Genomic DNA, 18,334 nt, shown 5'->3' on the forward strand with positions numbered 1-18,334 from the left:
ACAGATATGTGAGGTTTGGGGAAGTAATCTCTTTTTCCATATTCATGAGACCACATGATTCCCTAGATTCTACAAAAAAATGCCCATTGATTTTTAACATCTCAATGTAAAAAGTGTGGCTTGCCAGCTCCTGGACACAGAGGAGAGGAAAGTCAGCAAAGAGGGATGGAATCTTATTTAGAGAAACATCTGCAAGTAAGTCTTCGAAAGAGTAAATTTAGGAAGATGGCTTAGGATGAAGTATAAAGGCAACTTCCAGGAAAGTGATCAAATCTAGAATAATAGATACAGGTAGTATTCCAGACTGCTGAGAATTGTATTGGTATCACAAGCCTTTATTTTCCTTCTGGTTTAAAATAAATATGAATTAGATATTTTTGAATGAAATAAGAGAATGTTTAAAATATATCCATTTACAGATCTGTTTGTATTCTACATGGTCATGCAGTACTTTCACAAATAAAAAGAAACTCAAAACCAAAAACATTTCCCCACAACTCTTTTGTTCTCTCCTTTCTACAGCAAAGTCTTGATTTGTGATACAGTATCTTCTATGGCAAGAAATTACCATCAAGCACTGATTAAAAATTTGCTGTATGTTTCAACACACAAAAAAGCTGTGGGGAGGAAGGAGAAAGAGGTAGAAAAGAAAAGAAAGCTCTTCAGATAAAGGTATTTCTGGAATAAAACTACCAGATAAGACTTTTCTGGTTGCAAAAGTACATCTTTAAATGGAACTCTGTGTTGAATAAATCTTACCTTGTTGTTTCTTCCGGCACATCACTGTGAAAAGTGTTGCAAATGCTGAAATGACAACTAAAGGGACGGTAATGGCAATAGCTCTTATCGGTCCAGCCCACGGAGAATGTACTTTGAAAAATAAAGCAGAATTAGCCATATGCAAATAAGCTACGTTATAATTATCTAATCAAATCTTCACACTGGGAATGTAAAACTGCTGCAGTACACTATTATCTGGTAATTCTCCAAAATGCCGTAGAATCATGTTGATGTTTTAAATACGTTTTATGCTGATTGCCCCCATCACCACCACATTACAGTGACTAACGTAAGTAGTAAGTGCTGCGTGCCAGCTCATACCTCCCCCCCATGAGAACAACTTTACACCAAGTGTAGTTTTGGTAAGATATGAAATAGTCATTTGAACTAGCCACTTAAAAAGAACTGTCTTCCCATACAGATTACCTTTAGCAATGTGCATTAGGATTCAGTCCATTTTGCCCATAGCCTTCATCTGCAGTTATGTTTTGTGTCTGCAGCTACATTCTGAAATCCCTGTTTAGCTTCTCAATAACCAATCTGATACACAGACATACTAAGCATTCATCTGACAGGTTTTCCAGACTGCTTAATTTCATTTCAGGGCTGAAGTATAGAGGCAGGCAACACATTTAGCCTGCTCTCACACTTTCATTACATTATTTCCACACTACTGCATGCATCAGTTGTATACAATTAAGATACAGGCTATGATTCTTCATATCCACATATACAACAAAAGTGGCTTTCCCACAGAGATTTCCAATGATATATTGATCTAAACTGTATTAAATATAAGTTTTACAGAGATGCAGATGTGTGTGTACAAGTGTGCATGTCTACTCTTTTTTCTTTAGGTCAAAAGATCACAGCACGATTGCCTCAGTAGTCTTGATTATGGCAAACAGACAAAGGTCAAATCAAGATTTATTTCCAACATAATTAAAACTGAATTTAAATGAATAAGGTAAATACTGTATGCTGTTTAAAAACCAAAATTCATACCTGGCTTTAGCGCATAGTGCATTGTTTTCCTTGTTGTATTAGTGTCATCAACCAGCTTTGAAAAGTAAAAGTTGAATTTTATTTTGTGGAAACTTAATTTTATTTATTCTCTGCAGTATGTAAAAACTATAACAGCTTTCATGACCAAATGTGAAGACATTTACTGTTCAAAAAGTTAAAATTAAAGAGCATCACAAACTAGTAATTAGTGAAATCATTTGTCTTTGTTGGTATATATTTTATAATGTTGTAACATTAACTTTCAGAGTTCACATACTGTCGTCATCAAGAGAAATACCCATCTTTTAAGTACAGTAAAAATTGACCAAACTACAGAATTCCAATTTTTTTTTTTTTTTAAAAAAAAGGTCCAAGAATTATGCAGGCCCACAACTTTACTCGAAGGCATAGGTGAAACTGCTATGCACCTTGGGAAGCAAAGCTATGGAAAGGTAAAGAATGATCTGTCTAAACAATTTTACTTGACTAAGGTAATACAGTAGGGATGCCTGAAGTCCAAGCTTACAAAACAGTGACTTGAAATATTTTGAGTTAATACTTCCATTAACTTATTCATTTAGCTGTTGTACAAATGACTATTTATAAATATTACCTCAATTATATAATCCCCTGGAGATACATTCTGAAGAACACAACTTGTAGTATCTGTGTTTTGCTCCTACATCAAAGAAAGAGAACACTTTGCAAGCCATTCACATACTTTTAAAACCTAATAAAAAATACGTTTACATTTATTTAGCTATATACAGTGCTCTCTTGTATTAGGACACCTTAAAACCAGCAAAATTAAGTCTCTCCATTCAAATACACAAGGACTATAATCCTCTACCTGCAGTACTAAAATATGATTAATTATATAAAAAACTCTTAAAAGTTTGGTCTAATACATAAACTCTGCATTATGTCCTGAAGCTCCCTAGCTTTCAGAGACTTAGGATGAAAGGCTGACCAGTGAGAACAAACTTGCCATTGAATACTAATCAAAGTTAGGGAAAATAATACAGCAAATTGCGGCTCCCATAATAAGATTTCGGCACATAGCTGTACAAAGTCACAGAGAGCATAATTCCAGGCACATACCGAAATGAGAGCTATCTTGTGATACCACCTCAGATGGGTAAAGTGGTCACATTTGGTGTGAAGATGAAATTTAAAAGTAGGAAACAATATGTATAACAAACATAATAAAACTGCAGTTTGAAGTATTAATGAGTTGTAGGGTCTGAGAGAGAAAGAACAGATTCTTCCCATTCGCTTACACTATCCAGCCCCAATGGAGCCCTCAAGCCTGATTTTGACTGATGAGTGCTATCACAAGACAATTATTATTTACATAAATAGTACCAAGCAGTTTAAAAAATGTAAAACTGAGTGTATTCATATATAATATTTTATATTATATTAAGTTTCTAAGATTTCTATAAAACCTTAGAATATCTAATGTTAATAGGTTTTGTGCTTTTAAGAATTATAAAAGTCAGCGACGTACCTGTTTGCAGGCCTTTTGCCTAAATGGCCCTTCATGCTTAAGTTTGTAGTGAAGAAAGTAGTATCTAAACCCAAAGTTGTGAGGTGCATGATCAAAGGACACTTGCATGTTAAAACCCTGCTGGGTAACATTCAGATTCCTTGGCTTCCAGTCTGTCAGAGGAGATATTAATGAATTGGAAAAAAGTGACTCTTCAAGTACAGTAACTTTTTATAAGATGAATATAGATAAAGTATTACATTTTACTTACAAGGTTTGCAGACAAGGTTTTCTGGCTGTAGCAACAATTCACATGCTGCAAATAATATACACAAAAATTATTAATGATACAGTATCAAAATGCTATGCTATTTAAGTAGAAGAAGGAGGGCAAAACAAGGGAGTTCATCATTTTGAAGACAATACCCTCATTTCTTTTCCAGTCTCTAATATGCCTGGAGTAAATATATTTTGCAAACTTAGCTTCTTCGTTATGATTTCAAGTCCCTTCTCATCTTTATGTGAGAAACACAGGTTCATTAATTTGAAAATAGCATTCCTGAGTGAGATAAAAGGGATAGCACCAGGCACAGCACAGCATGAGAGGAAGTTGAAACTAGCCTTAAATACATTTACTCAGAGTAAATAAGTACGCTGAGTACTATGACAAAGACAAATGTTACTGCACTCTGCATCAACAGATAGACTCGAAAATATTTTTTAAAAGTTTTGTAGTGCAAAAAAAGCGTAAGTGGGACAAATATCAACATTTCATCTCAAAGGGTACTTGGACTTTCTCATCATACTATTTAAGCGCTGAGGAGCGTATTCAAGTTCCTTCTTTCTAACTCCAATGAGAGTTGCCAAGTAATTTTGAGAAATTCAGCTTGATTTGTTGCTATCTAATTTTATATGTACTCATCTATAGCTATCTCTAGATGTCCATTTCTGAAACTGATCTCAAAACCAAAAACAATCTGAGCTTCTACACAATGTCCAGAGAGGAGGAGGAGCAAATCATCTTCATGAGTCAAATGTTCCTGAGAACCACAGGAGCAATCCTGCTGTAGGCAAACCTGAGATCATCTCAGGCCTGCCTGGGACTTTTCTTCTGGTTGCTGCCTAACACGTATTGTCATACACCACAGATTTATCTATGGCATCCAAATGCTTTCTGCTTAACACCCTGATCTTCCTTCAAAGACTATGTCAGTAACTATCTTAACCCAGACTCATCTAACGTCATCACCTACTACATTCATTTCTTTGTTGAGAAAACTAAAAGGCAGGGGGCAGGGGGAAGGGGCATGAGGGGGTGCACCCACCCATTGGTGAAGAGATGATATGCAATACTACATTGCATTCAATACTTACGTCTAGTTCGGAAGAAAAATGGGTGATAATTACTTTCATTTTTAATTGAAGGAAAAGGAACAATCTTTACAAAGTAATCTGTTTCAAACTTCAGATTGACAAAGGGCTGGGATTCCGTTCCCTACAAAAAGACAAGATTGCAACGTATTTTACAATCAACTATTGTAACTGAAAGTATCTTTCAAAACAAGCCCACAGTTTTGCAAACACAAGCAGAAATTAATACAGTAAGAATCCTTTATTGACCCATCCATTACACATTGACATGAGGAATCTCAATATGGAGTTGGATGTGGACTATTACAGCTGTGCACCAGCACTCCAGAGTCACCCAAATGACAGTTTCCAGCTTCAGGAAAGCTGCTATAGAAGGGGACTAAATGTCTCTAGACCAAGAACGATCATAAGTTAAAGAATAATACTTTTAGGAAGCAACCTGCATCCTAGTAAACAGCACATTGTGTATATATTTAGATAGAGACATATTTAGACAGAGACATATTTAGATTTATATGCAGCATATAAACACTTCCAAGACTACTCACACCATCAAGCAACAATGAAACTTTTCTTGAAACAAAGCACTTACTGTTCGTTTAAAACTGAGGCTGAGCTGCTTTGGATCTTTTAAAACCATCTGCTGACATTGTCTTCCCTCTGATTTTAACTCCTCAAGTATTACTCGAAATCCTTTCAGGTACTCAATCCCTGCAAACAGCAGGGCATTTAAATAGAAGAACAACATTTCAAAATGCATAATGTGGTATTTTATGTAATTTGAATATATTTAATTTGTCTTTAAAAATAAAACTGCCCATTCATATGAAATATGTTTGTGTTTTAATACCTGTTGTTGTCAGTTCTTCCCACATTTTCTATCTTGCCTATTTAGAATTCAAACTTTGGCAAAGGCTGCAATTACTACATACTTGTGTAATGCTTAGAGCAGAGGGGCCCACATCTCAGCTGGGGCTTCCAAATTATCACTGCAATATAAGTTATCATTACCTTCATCACCCTCAGGAATGCTTTACAGTAACTTTGTATTTCCATTATTAGCAACAAAATATAACATTTTGCTAGCAAATTATAGAAATGCCCCTTTACAACATCTCTCTATCATTTCTGAGGCTACCAGATTAAAGTGACAGTGGTTGTTACAACTTCTTTAGTTCTAGTATAGTATGAGATAACAGAAAGCTTGACTTAAATGGAATGGAATTTATTCCACTGAGTGAATGCTTTCAGTTATTTATAACTGATGCCAGAACTACACCCATTTCTTTCAAGTTACTCTAACACAACAAACTCTCGGCACAGTGTCTTTACAATTCTTTGCAATGTTCTCACCATGGAATAACTTCATGACATGACTAAACTGAGCCATGGTGACGTGACTCTCACAGGACAATGCCACAGTCTTACACCGTGATAGTTTCGTGGCTCAGGTATCCGTCACTGCACAGTTTTTCAAGACTAAGTACCACTGCTCCATCTAATTACAACTTTTCAACAGCATTATGTAGGGCAGAATACGTATTTATCAAAGACACAGTCACAGCCTTTGTAAGCTAATTGCTACCTAAATCAAAATGGATTAATTTGACTTTATGCTATGCCTGTCAAATAAAAGTAAAATAAAAATCCCAAATGTATGATTTTCCATGGACCTCCTCTGTTTCACTAGTTTTCATGGTTTTGTTTTGTTGGATTTTTTAATGTTTTATAATCTTATAGAAGACAAAGACCATTAATTGCCCAATGTGTTCTTAATATTCCATGGAACAAAACCACTGTTTATCCTTACATGAAGACCATGAAAGAGAAAGTGTCCAGTCTCTGTGTCACCCGAGATGTTTCAACGGCAGTTCTATCCTCACACTTTCCGAAGGATTAACCTCTGATCGTTACAAGAAAACACCAAGCTTTGTTTCCCATAGAGATTTGATTCATCCAGGCTGCAGCCGAAGATTACCAAATGCTTTCAACTGCACAGTTTTGCAGAATTAAGTGTAATTTTCATATACTCTTTTAAACCCCAGAAATTAATCAGGGGTTTTTGTTATCAAGAAAATATGACAGCATGATTTAATACCAAAAAAGACGACAATTTTTATTATCTAAAATGTTTAATTTAATAAATACAAGTCTAGGCTAAAAAATTTATATCAAGTTTAATATACACACATTTGCATTATTAGCCATATCTCATAATTTAGGATACAATCCTACTACATAAATGGGAACTTCCAGTTCTTACTAAGTCATAAGAAAAACCTGATATTAAGTCTTTTTGAGGGAGTATGAACCATAAAATATCAAGTTGAAACTCTGCTGTATGAGGAAAAGAACATAAAATAAACAAATTTCTGTTTTAATTTTGAAAACTGTATTATATTTAACTCTAGTTATAATTATTTAATTGATATGGAAAGGCACCTTTGTAGTTAAAACTTCTTTAATGAAGTATTAAAAACATTCAAGAAGGAAACTTCACGTCTTCCATTTGCTAAACACCGCTGACAAAAAAAAAAAAAAGGGTTCATATTACGTTACTCTATTGAGAACCTTGATTAGTCTGAAGAAAAAGAAATGATGAGCAGGTGTCGGTATAGAGAGAATGCACTGTAGTGCAGTGGTCTCCAAATCCTATCTCCTATCAAAAAAATTTTTGAGCACAAACACCCAGTTGTTTGGGTTTTTTTCTTGAAACTTGGCTAGTAAATTTCTATCTTTCCTGATGTCAGTTGTTCTTGCAAACTAATCACAACATGTTGCATTTTTATACTTTTAACAAATGGGTTCAAAACCCACTGAAACTCTGCATTTGGAAGATTTTTAAACTAGGCTAGGAAATTCAGGATACCTTGTGTACCACATGTGAAACATGAACGTCTGGTGCCACTGTCAATCTGTGTATTAAATATTAGTAAAGCTTAGATTTTCTTTTCAAGATTTAAAAAATATGTAAACAGACATCCTAAAATTTTCTTCACACACCCTAGTGGATCACTTTGCACACCCCCCACTTCGGAGACTACAGCTCTAGTGGGCAACAAGGTACTTACTTCCAGTGACATTTAAGTGATTGAAGAATATTCTTGGTGACAAGACCTCACACAGAAACATATTGAAGTCTGTATAGCTATGATCAAATGTTTTCCACTTGTAAGACAATCTGCATGCTAAAGAATCTTTAAGCGTATTGGCAATTAAACTCAGTCAACGCCACTGAAATGCACCAATGCCTTGGGACAGAGAATGAAATCAGGGCTTTGCACAGTTCTGAGGAGCAGGAAAAATTCAACAAACTGGAATAGCAAAAAGCAGCATATGGCTGCAGAGAGCATTCTAGTTTTAAGGGTATTTCAAGTGAGCTAGTAAAAATAGCAGCTTTGCAAAGCTGTTAAGAATTTCTTTCTTCTTAAACAGTTTGCTTCAATGATTCCAAGTGTAATTTAATTATTTCACTTCATACTGATCAGCAAGAAGTTATTACCAAAGACATGACGAATTAGTCCGTTTCTCTCTACTACTTACCAATGGCATTTGCTGTCCAAAGTATTGTCACTGCAACCTGTTCATAACATGCGTACTGACTGATCGTTATATTCTGCACATCTCCAATCACATGTTTTCCCACCGAATTCAGATAAGGCGTGCAGTCTAAAAATATGGAGAAATAAACACTTCAAGAAAAACATTTTAGCTGACCTTCTTGTGCCACACCAGAGCAAGTAAATCATAATCTGCCAACAGCACCTAAAGATCTATTCAAGTAACCATTTCCAACATGACCCACATCTTTCCATGTAAATAAGTTAATTTCCTAATATGTCTTCAAGATTGAGCAAAGAAAAAGTACACGTGCACTATTTATTCTATAAAAATAAGTACTGTGTAGTAAATTTAGATGAAGCTTTTGTCTCAAGACACTGAAAACCACAAAACTTTACAAATCATTGAGCACAACCACTTTCACCAGTTGCAAAACCCTAATTCACAGGACTCCAAAGGAGATTACCAGTTTATAATTCCAGTGTAGCCTACGACAGTAAGAGTGAAAATGACACATGTTGGGACAACCAAAAGAGAATAATTTTTCTGCAAAAGAATATGAGGACTGACATTAATTTTGTGCATGTACAGTGCTTAGAGCAAGAGAATGTCAGTCAGTGATCCGGCACATGAGAACAACGAACAACATGAAGCTTTAGAACTGGTGCTCAAGAAGTGCTTTTTAACCACGATACTGCTTGATCCTGACCACAAAGAACCTACTGCCTAAATCCATCTCATCTCTGTCACCCGTTCAGTAGCCACATCCCCATAGACCATTTTCCTGCCATTGGATCCAGTCAGAACTGGTTTTGCCTTATCCTCACAAAATACAGTGTATTCCCTAAAGTTACAGCTCTGCAAACATGGGATTATAGAAAACCTCAGCTTTCATTAAGAAAATAAGATGTAAGAAAAATATTCCTGACTTTGTTGTTGGACTCAACCCTTTCATTCTGCATTCAAAACAAGAAAACAAATTACTCCAAGTTTTATTACTTTTAAAGCCTTACAATGTTTATGCTCATATTTTGTGGCAGGAAGAGAAGTAGCGGCCAGAGAATTCAATAGTTCCGGAGCACAGTATGCATGAAGATGCGTATGCACAAACATTCTGCTTTTGAACTAGTGAAGCCAATAAAATCCAGAAAGAGTTGACCAGTAGACTGTACATTATTGACTGATGATTAATTCTAAAAACCTGAGATAATCTATATGCTATGTATTTGCCTATATAGAGTTTGTAGAGAAACATGAAAAATCAAGTATTATGATAAGTCAATGCAGGAAATTCAAATTTAATTCAGACATGTGATTTTAAAGGCTGGGAAAGAAGAATTATTAACCAAAAAGCAGTTTTAGAAAATGCCTTTTTACTATGAATAACAACAGTAAGGAGTCTTTTATGTAACTGCCACACATAAATAAGAATAGACCAGTTTGTACAGCATTGCCTTTTACAAAAGCTGGGCAATTGGTACTTACTCTGCTGTTTGTAGAATTCTGTGGCTACGAGTGAACTCAATGACAGCATGAACTTCCTCTTAGGAGAATAGAGTATCTCTTCCAATGGAAAGTTTGAAGTAACAGTTTTTTTGCTAAGTCTGGAACTAATTAATAGCAAGCCCTAGATTTTGGATCCTGGTTACTAAAATTTTATGGTCAAATGACAATTTGCCAAAATGGAACGTAGCACAAATGTCTGAAGTTTGACTGTGAGTCACTGATTTAGATTTTTAAAGAACGACAGACTTAGGAAGAAAAACAGCAGGGAAAAACTGCACTTTTCAGGAAATCACTCCTTTTACTTGAATACAAGTGAAATACTAAAACACACAAACATTTGTTTTTCATTGGAATGAATAATCTAACCAACTAATTTAACAACATAAAACACAGCTGACTAGAGTTGCTGTGTGGCAAAATAAAAGCTTTTAAATCACAGCCAGCAAGCCAAATTCTCTTTTGTGCTGGCTTATAATATGGAAATACATACTTATTGTGAATATGAACTCTTTAGCCTTGCTATCAGGGAACAGTTTTCCTAATACTGCAGAACTCAAATAACTTCTTTGTCCAGGAAGCATGCAGTGCCAGCAGAATTTTGAATTAACACTTGTCATTGGTTAAACACAGTTCCTGGTGCCAGAATTAATGGGAAAAACATGACAGATACTGCAACTTAAACAGACTCTATTGTGTTAACTAAATGTGGGGATCTCTGTTCTGACTGATATTATTTCCTGTTTTTCTTTATAGAATCATAGAAGTGTTTAGTTTGGAAAAGACCTTTGAGATCATCAAGTCCAACCGTTAACCCAGCACTGTCAAGTCCACCACTAAACTGTGTCCCTAAGCACCACATCTATGTGCCTTTTAAAAACTTACAGGGATGGTGACTCAACCACTTCCCTAGGCAGCATGGTCCAATCCTTGACAATCCTTTTGGTGAAGATTTTTTTTCCTAATATCCAATCTAAACCTCCCCAGCACAACTTGAGGCCATTTCTTCTTATCCTATCACTTGTTACTTGGAAGAAGAGACAGCTCATTACAACCTCCTTTCAGGTAGCTGTAGAGAGCAATAAGGTCTGCCTGTTTATGTGGATAAAAAACCCATAACTTTTGTAGCAACCACTTACCTCTTCTACAATCTGACATACTTAAATTTTGCTCATTTTAAATATTAACATCAAATTAATGTTAAAAAAAAATCACAGTGAAGGATTGCAAATTCAGAAATTAACATAAAAATAGAGGAACAAAAGAAGGATCAGAATGAAGCAAAAGGACTATTCTTAGGTTTCCTGATACTGAATATGGGTAAAATTTCACCACTGAGAGCATGTATCTGAGGTAATTTCTTTGGGTAGGCAAAAAACCCCAACCTGTGACTTGCACTGGCATTAATACAAACATTACTGCTGTTAATTACAACTTTCCCTTGATAGGACATTGAGTTTATCTTGATGATGGCCACTAACTGCCCAAATAAGGATAAATTCCCATCACAGTTCACTGACTAGACAACACGGATGACAAAACCTTTTTAAAAATTAAAACAATAAGATACAGCCATTTAGCAGACATTTCAAGAGGTTTGAAGTATTATTGCTGCAACCTGCTTATTACTGTTATTATGATAGAGATTACTTTCTTCTTAATTTAGCTGCAAAACAGACCACATCTGCTACAGTTCTAAAACTATCTGTCTTCACTGAAAATGTAGACAGCACTTTTTGACTAACCTGGTCCTTTAACACTGTAGCTCATGAAAAGTTCCAACTACTTCAACTAAACGAAGAGATGCTATTCATCTTCATACTCAATATTAATCCTTGCAAAGACACATTTTTAATATATTCCCTGTATCAAGAGAAAAGATGTATAAAGCTTGAAATAATCCTTTCCTATGACTTTGTGTGTAGTGAACCTTTCAATGACTACATTCTTTCACAGAGTAAGATAATTGTGTATAATTTTCCAGCCAAATACTGGGCAGCTGATGTAGGCCAATCTAAAAGTGAAACTACTACAAATTACTGGATCATTTTATTATCAGTGAAATACAGCAAGGAGAAGCTACACCAGACCCAGATGAAACAAATCCAGACTTAAAATTATGACAATAGTGAAGAGCTCATGCTATTCTTAGAGCCATTTTTAAGAGATATGTTGCTATACACTGACAACTGTGATGGAGTCCTTGATTTTTTTTAATATAGTACAAATTTTCAACTTACTGTCATATTTAAAGGTGATATTGAGCAGTCCATTGTTCCTGGTGACTGATGACAGCCCCTGTAGAGAAATATCAAGAAAATAATTTGAATAAAGCAAGTTACTTTGAACTTAGTTAGATTTTTATTTTGTAAACAGTTTGGTGGAGGATGATCAAGTTAATGAGTTTTTTTCTTTCTGCTTGGGCACACGATCCATCAATCTGAACACAGGCAATGACAGAACAGATTGCATACACCTGCATGCGCTCACCTGACATCAACCTTCCAGATACAACACTCAAAGTGAAAACAAAGAGAAATGAAAGTCTGAATATAATATTTGCACAAAGACATGAAATTGTGAGTTAAGTAGTATGACTTGCACAGTAGATGTGAATCCTAGAAGCTTATTTTTGAAAGAAAGTTATGTGATGTCCTCAACTTTCACCATCTAGGTTACTTGTGCCTATACAAAACCCACACCTTTAATTGAGATTTAATGACAAATCAAACGGGGTTCTCAGGGCAAACACAGTGCAAGAGAAGGGAAGAAAGAATGTCAGTCTGAAAAACCTGATCTCAATTCCACAGTCATGAAAAAGAGTATCAGAAGTTCAGAGAGAAGAAGGAATGTCACTGCTAAGCACTGTAGTCATAGGACTTTAGCTCTATTTTCTTGGTGAAGGTCTTTTTCAGGAAAGAAATTAAAGGTAGGAGCAAAACAGTAGAAGAACTGATTAAAGAGCACTCATCACCTCCCAGACAATCCTCATTAACTACCTCAGAAGAGGTGCCTGGAGGACTCTATTACCTATTTGTCACTTGGGCGAACTAACCTACCAAATTTTCAGCACACTCAGAATTCATCTGTAATCAAGTCATCCTTTTTTCTTAAGTCTAACATTATTCAATGCTCACAAGAACTACAGAGAACTCAAAGCTTAACATAAACTGAGGTATGATAAGCGAAGACATAAAACCTATGGTCTGGTTCATCAGTGTGCCTGAATTGTATATGGGAGAAACTTACTACAGGGAGAGTATCAATGTCCAGTGTCTAGATATGCACCCACATCTATCCTTCATTAAAGTATTTATACAGATATATTTATATGTAATTTATGTTTCTGTCCCTGATGTAATTCTTGTGGAATTTATCTTTTCATGTGCTTTGAGTCTTATGTGGCTATGCACTGGATTACTTTTCTGTTGTATTTTTTTAAATGTGAGAGACACCCCCCATATAGAGGCCCCAATTATAGACAAAAACACTGACGGAGAATTTAAATTTCAATCTTCCCATTGAATACTGGCTAAAATCAAAAAACAGTTAAAGAAGAACAAATGAAGCAGTGGATTTCCAACTGGAATAATTCAGATAAATATACCCGTAAGTTGTCCAGTAGAGGTGCATATTGTAGAAACCCATTCTGCTACATCAGACACCCTTTTTCTATTATCAAATACTATTAAAGCAGATACTGCCATCCTTGCTGAGTGTCACAGAAACTGAGGACAACTGGAGAACTATTCCACTGCTCTCCCAGGGAGGAATCCAGACACATAGGCAGGCTGAGGAGTCTGGTGTCTCTTCCATACTGACAGAAAAGAACTTTGGATTTCAGAGATGCAATACCTTACTCTTCAGAAAGCACTAACATTGTTTTTGAAACACGAAATGTAGCATCACCTTCACCCTTACTAGACACAAAGTTGAAAACTGGAACACTGATTCTTATGGAGTAACATCATTCCCTGAAAGGCAAATAATATGCTTACCATTATCTTTTAAAGAAATACTATCCATTTACATAGAATTGTATCTGAATGTACTGCTACAATGTAAAGAGCAGAAATTAATAGCATAAAAGGACTCCAACAGTAATTAAATGTTGTCAGGGTCACACGTAAACATTCACTGTGTGTCACTTAGTAGTCAGACACAGCTGTTCAGAAAGAAAAACAAGGTATGAGTTAAGTTGCCTTTAAAAAAAAAAAGACTAAAACACTACATGAAGGATGAAAGCAGATCAGATCTTGATAGTATTGTTAGAAGTGAAATTTGTAATCTCACTTTCTTCAGTGGCTTTTCATTTGTTTAACTTTGATTTAGTTTGGCATTAAACAAGCTGTTATACAAAAAGGTTTCCTGAAACAGGAAGGCATAATTTATTTTTTTTCAGTCTTAACTTTTCTATTAATACCTGTTCTGTTCTGACTCATTTTCTGTTTCTCTTAAACTACGTAACATGTCATTTAACTTACTACTACAGCAAAACAAAGACATTATGTGTTTGATTAAAAAAAATGACAAAAAAGAAACTGCTGACTTTTCATATTTATAAACAAAGGCAGATAAACCATCAAATTATTTGTGACCTGTCTTCCTTTTGTGTCCTAGAGCTGAAGTTTTGAGAGACATAAATTTCAAACCACACAGAAAATTAGCTGAAGCATTTTAATTCATTAGATAGGATCTTTTATATCCTGTATTTAAAAAAAAATATAACAATGCTTTTCATGGCACCTTTAACTGCATTTCCACTGGGATTACAGTGACATCGCAAAATAGGTAACAGTAGAAGTATAAATCAATATAACACTATCATTAACAAAGTAGAAGCAAAAAGTAAATATAACCATAAGCCAAATTCTGCTGAACTTAAGCAGCACATGAGGCTTACTGGTTGTAAAAATTTGCTCCCAAGTGTATACATGGTGCAAAACAGCTGCAGTAATTTGTGAGAGAATTAGAGTGACCTTAAAGTGTTGAACTATGTAATTATCATATTAGTTGTAAGTTAAAACGCATAAGCCAGTCAGACAATTTCATCGTGCTAAAACTTTGGTATTAATCCTCCAAGTACTTGTGATTTTAAAAATACATTATTCCAGGAAGCATTCCCTTATTTTTAAGGCATAAAGTAATTGTTTTATTTAACATGGCTTATAGCTAGGACAACTTGTTTAGAGCATCTTACTTGAAAACTATAAATACTAATGCTATGGCCTCAGGGCTCTACATTCTTAGTTAATTAACGACTAACATTTCTTGAATTTACATGCAGCTTTCAATTTATTCTGAACTTTACTAGAAAGCATGTTTCCGTTGCCTGGAGCTTTGTTTACAAAATCTCTTTGCTCCACATACTTCTATACACACTGACTGACAAGGAATACATAGGAAAGAAAACAGCCAAAACATCTTTTATGGAGAACTATAGACCACTGATCTTTAAACAGTTGAAATTTCAAAGTTGAAATGCACACAGATTAAATTACAAAATCTCATTTGTCAAAAAGAGGGGGTGAGGGGTGTTACCCACAACAACATTAAATCTCACATTATGTGAGCTCAAAGCACAGTGCTCCATAGAAAACATGATAAGCTAAGATCCAAATCCTGCATCTCTATTGGGCAAGCAAGCCAGAAAGAATTTCCATCACGTCACATCCCTCAAATCCCAGAGATCAATGTTGGATCTGTTCCTCAATCCACATGAACAGCTTGAATAGTTACGGTTAAGATCCTAAGATATCTTAAATCTGAACAACACTAAAACACATCATCTCCTGAGGAATGAACAACTCCTTTGGAAGTTCAAGGCATGTGCAGGCATTTCATTTTATTTAAGTATCCATCTTTTAACATGAAAGAGCATAGGTATTAATAAAGAGGCAAAGACTATTACATGAAGTTACCCTGTATTTTTGTTTGTTCATATTTTTCTAACACCTACCCATCATTTATGGTAACAATTTATTAATGAAATGGGCTTACGACAACTCTTTCTACCTATTATTAGGCCAGAGAGAAACAAAGTTAAGGTTATATTTCCAGAAATAAAGCTTAAATGAAGTTTTAACCACAGGAACTAACTGTGCCTCCAAGAAAAGTTAAATTTAACTAATGTCTACCACCAGAGGCATAAATTAAATACAATGGAAAGGAATAAAAAAACCTGCTTAATTTTTATTGTTGAACTTTTCCTTCTTCCTTTTAAATCTAGAACATACAGTGTTTCATATTTGAAAGTAACATCTATTTTCTATATTTGACAATTCCTGCAAGAGATGGCATTGGTGATTTCAGAATTGTCCTATGAATAACCATTTTTACAAATAATATTGATTTATATTCCAACATTCGGCTTCTGTTGAGTAAACACTCTTTCATTCCATAAAGGTAATTTATGCATGTGAATAGGCACTGTCAGGCAGCCACTTTAACATCAATACTAGGAAACAGAGATAGATGCTAGCACTAATTACAGAGATCTGGTAAAGGAGGTAGGAAATCACTACCCCTCAAGCATAGCTTGTGCACCAGACCAAAACAGTAATCATGATTCATCTTTCATGTGTTGGTAATCAATGCACACACGGTCCTAATTTCATGCTCCCATGAGGCAAACTGAAGGGACAATTGTTTTTGAACTCCTAACATCAAGATGAATAATCAATGTTTATCATACTCATTGCTCAGTAAACTAAAAGCTTTATATTTGACATCTGTTCTTTTCATTTTAAAGCCTGCTCGGTGCTTTCAACCAAGTTAAAATATTTTCAATTTGTACAGTCATCAGTAAAAGATGAATTATCTGTACTATTTATATGCCTGCATTTTGGACTGCTTCCAACAGAACACAACAAAATATATAATCCATGCTAATGTTTGATATATAACTTTTGTGTACCTCATTGACTGCAGAATTAATTCTAAACCCTGAGTGGATGGGTTTGTACTATTATTACTATATCCTTGGTGTAACAATTACAACCATAAATTTTGTTCTGATTTGCATATAAACATATATATGCACTGTATGCACTAATTATGGGAATAACACTTGCAAAAACATGTCAGCGACACTGGAGAAGTAAGTTTTATTACAAGTGAATTCAAGGAGCAATAGGCTTCTCAGTGCCTATTTCATATTTAAAACAGGGACCTAGATTCTGCAAAACATTTTTAACTTCTTTTAATAAATTGGCATCTTTTGTGTTTCTTCTTATGTGAGCAACATAATGATTTACAAGAAATTACCAGATTTTCATTGGGTCTGTTGTTATTTACTGTTTCACTGCATCTTTAAAGTCACTGCATGTTAAGTTCAGCTGCAGAGTAACTGAGTGTGTCTTCATGCCATTTGCACCTTGAATTTGGTCTGAGATACAAAAGGTAAAGCGTTGTTTTACTTCAGTTATAAACTATGTATTTGAGGGGGAAAGAAAACCATCATTTCTGAGCATGAAGGAACTTCACGCTCCATCCAACCCCTGATTATCCTCGTGCTATACAAACTGGTTAGCTGGTTCTTCCCCAACACATCCTTGTCAAGAACAGCCTATCATGTTCAAAGATCCCAATTTTCCTTCCATGTTACTTGTGAGAATTCAACGGTCGATCTCCAGATGTTAGTACATTACCTGTACACAACTGTCCCTTTCATATAGAGTATCAGGTTGCCTGGAAGAACCCCTGTTTCATGCAAACATACTTAATGCTTTGACTTTCTCAGCACAGCTCAGCCTTCCAGGGAGCAGATGCCTGGTGACCAGAGGCAGGCATAATACACCTCCCTTTGTTTAAAACCGTCAGACATGTTCATGTTTAGCATATTCCTTCTCCATCTCCCAGCTTTTTACCCCAATTTAAGCCCTGTGACTTGGAAAAAACATTACAAAGCATCCAATACTAGCCTTTTTTTAAAAAATGTGCTAACTTAACCAACTGTCAAAACCCTCTAAGAGGTAAAAAATTCAAACCCAGGACTGTATAGATGGCCCAGACATCTACAGTGAGTTATAATACAGGTACAACAACAACAAAAAAGCTACTTTACATAAAAATCTGGGAAATTAAACTTTCTTTTAAGACTAATGTGTAATACTTATTTTCCTAAACCAAACATAAGGAACTCATAGTTTATTTGTGTAAGAATTGTCCTGGCCTTTTGTGATCATTAAATATCTCATTTTTCACAAAATCATGACATTATCATGGTTTTATGGTTGACTTCACGCATAGGTAATCACATTTTGTCTGAACAAATTCTTCTGCTGTTTCAACTAGATACAGTTTTCTCAAGTTCTTCCTATCATGAAAGGATATTGAATTCAACAGCTGCTGCCTTAAATTCCGTTAGAGGATGAGGTGGTCCCTAAACCTACTCATGTGTACTCATACACCAGCTAGCTTCATGGGGGTCTTTTTGGATTTTTGAGGTGAAACATGCTGATTGAAGATCACTAATTGCAGTGTATCCTATCTAAAAAAAAATTCAAGACATTAAAAAAATACAGTAGAGATGCCTTTTCACTGTGCCTCATTCCAGACTATTTTGGCTTCTGTTTAAAAAAGGCAATGTGGAAGGTAACCTTACACATTAGTCAGTTTGACAGA

The 18,334-nt window shown here is 35.2% G+C and overlaps 1 protein-coding gene across 2 annotated transcripts in view; it reads right to left on the minus strand.

Moving 5' to 3' along the window:
- Positions 1-18,334, minus strand: part of IL17RD (interleukin 17 receptor D) — a 51,078-nt gene that overhangs the window by 10,493 nt on the left and 22,251 nt on the right. Inside the window, exons 2-10 of one of the 2 annotated variants that reach the window (XM_075762023.1) lie at positions 11,950-12,007; positions 8,189-8,314; positions 5,238-5,356; positions 4,649-4,769; positions 3,546-3,590; positions 3,296-3,447; positions 2,399-2,464; positions 1,786-1,840; positions 760-870 (exon numbers count right to left, since the gene is read on the minus strand). In XM_075762023.1, coding sequence (XP_075618138.1) covers positions 760-870; positions 1,786-1,840; positions 2,399-2,464; positions 3,296-3,447; positions 3,546-3,590; positions 4,649-4,769; positions 5,238-5,356; positions 8,189-8,314; positions 11,950-12,007 — 853 coding nt within the window. Of the gene's footprint in view, positions 1-759; positions 871-1,785; positions 1,841-2,398; positions 2,465-3,295; positions 3,448-3,545; positions 3,591-4,648; positions 4,770-5,237; positions 5,357-8,188; positions 8,315-11,949; positions 12,008-18,334 lie in introns of those variants that run through there. The other variant, XM_075762025.1, reaches the window with a different exon arrangement.

This window comes from Balearica regulorum, chromosome 10, assembly GCF_011004875.1.
Source record: "Balearica regulorum gibbericeps isolate bBalReg1 chromosome 10, bBalReg1.pri, whole genome shotgun sequence".
Classification (NCBI taxonomy): Eukaryota; Metazoa; Chordata; class Aves; order Gruiformes; family Gruidae; genus Balearica; species Balearica regulorum.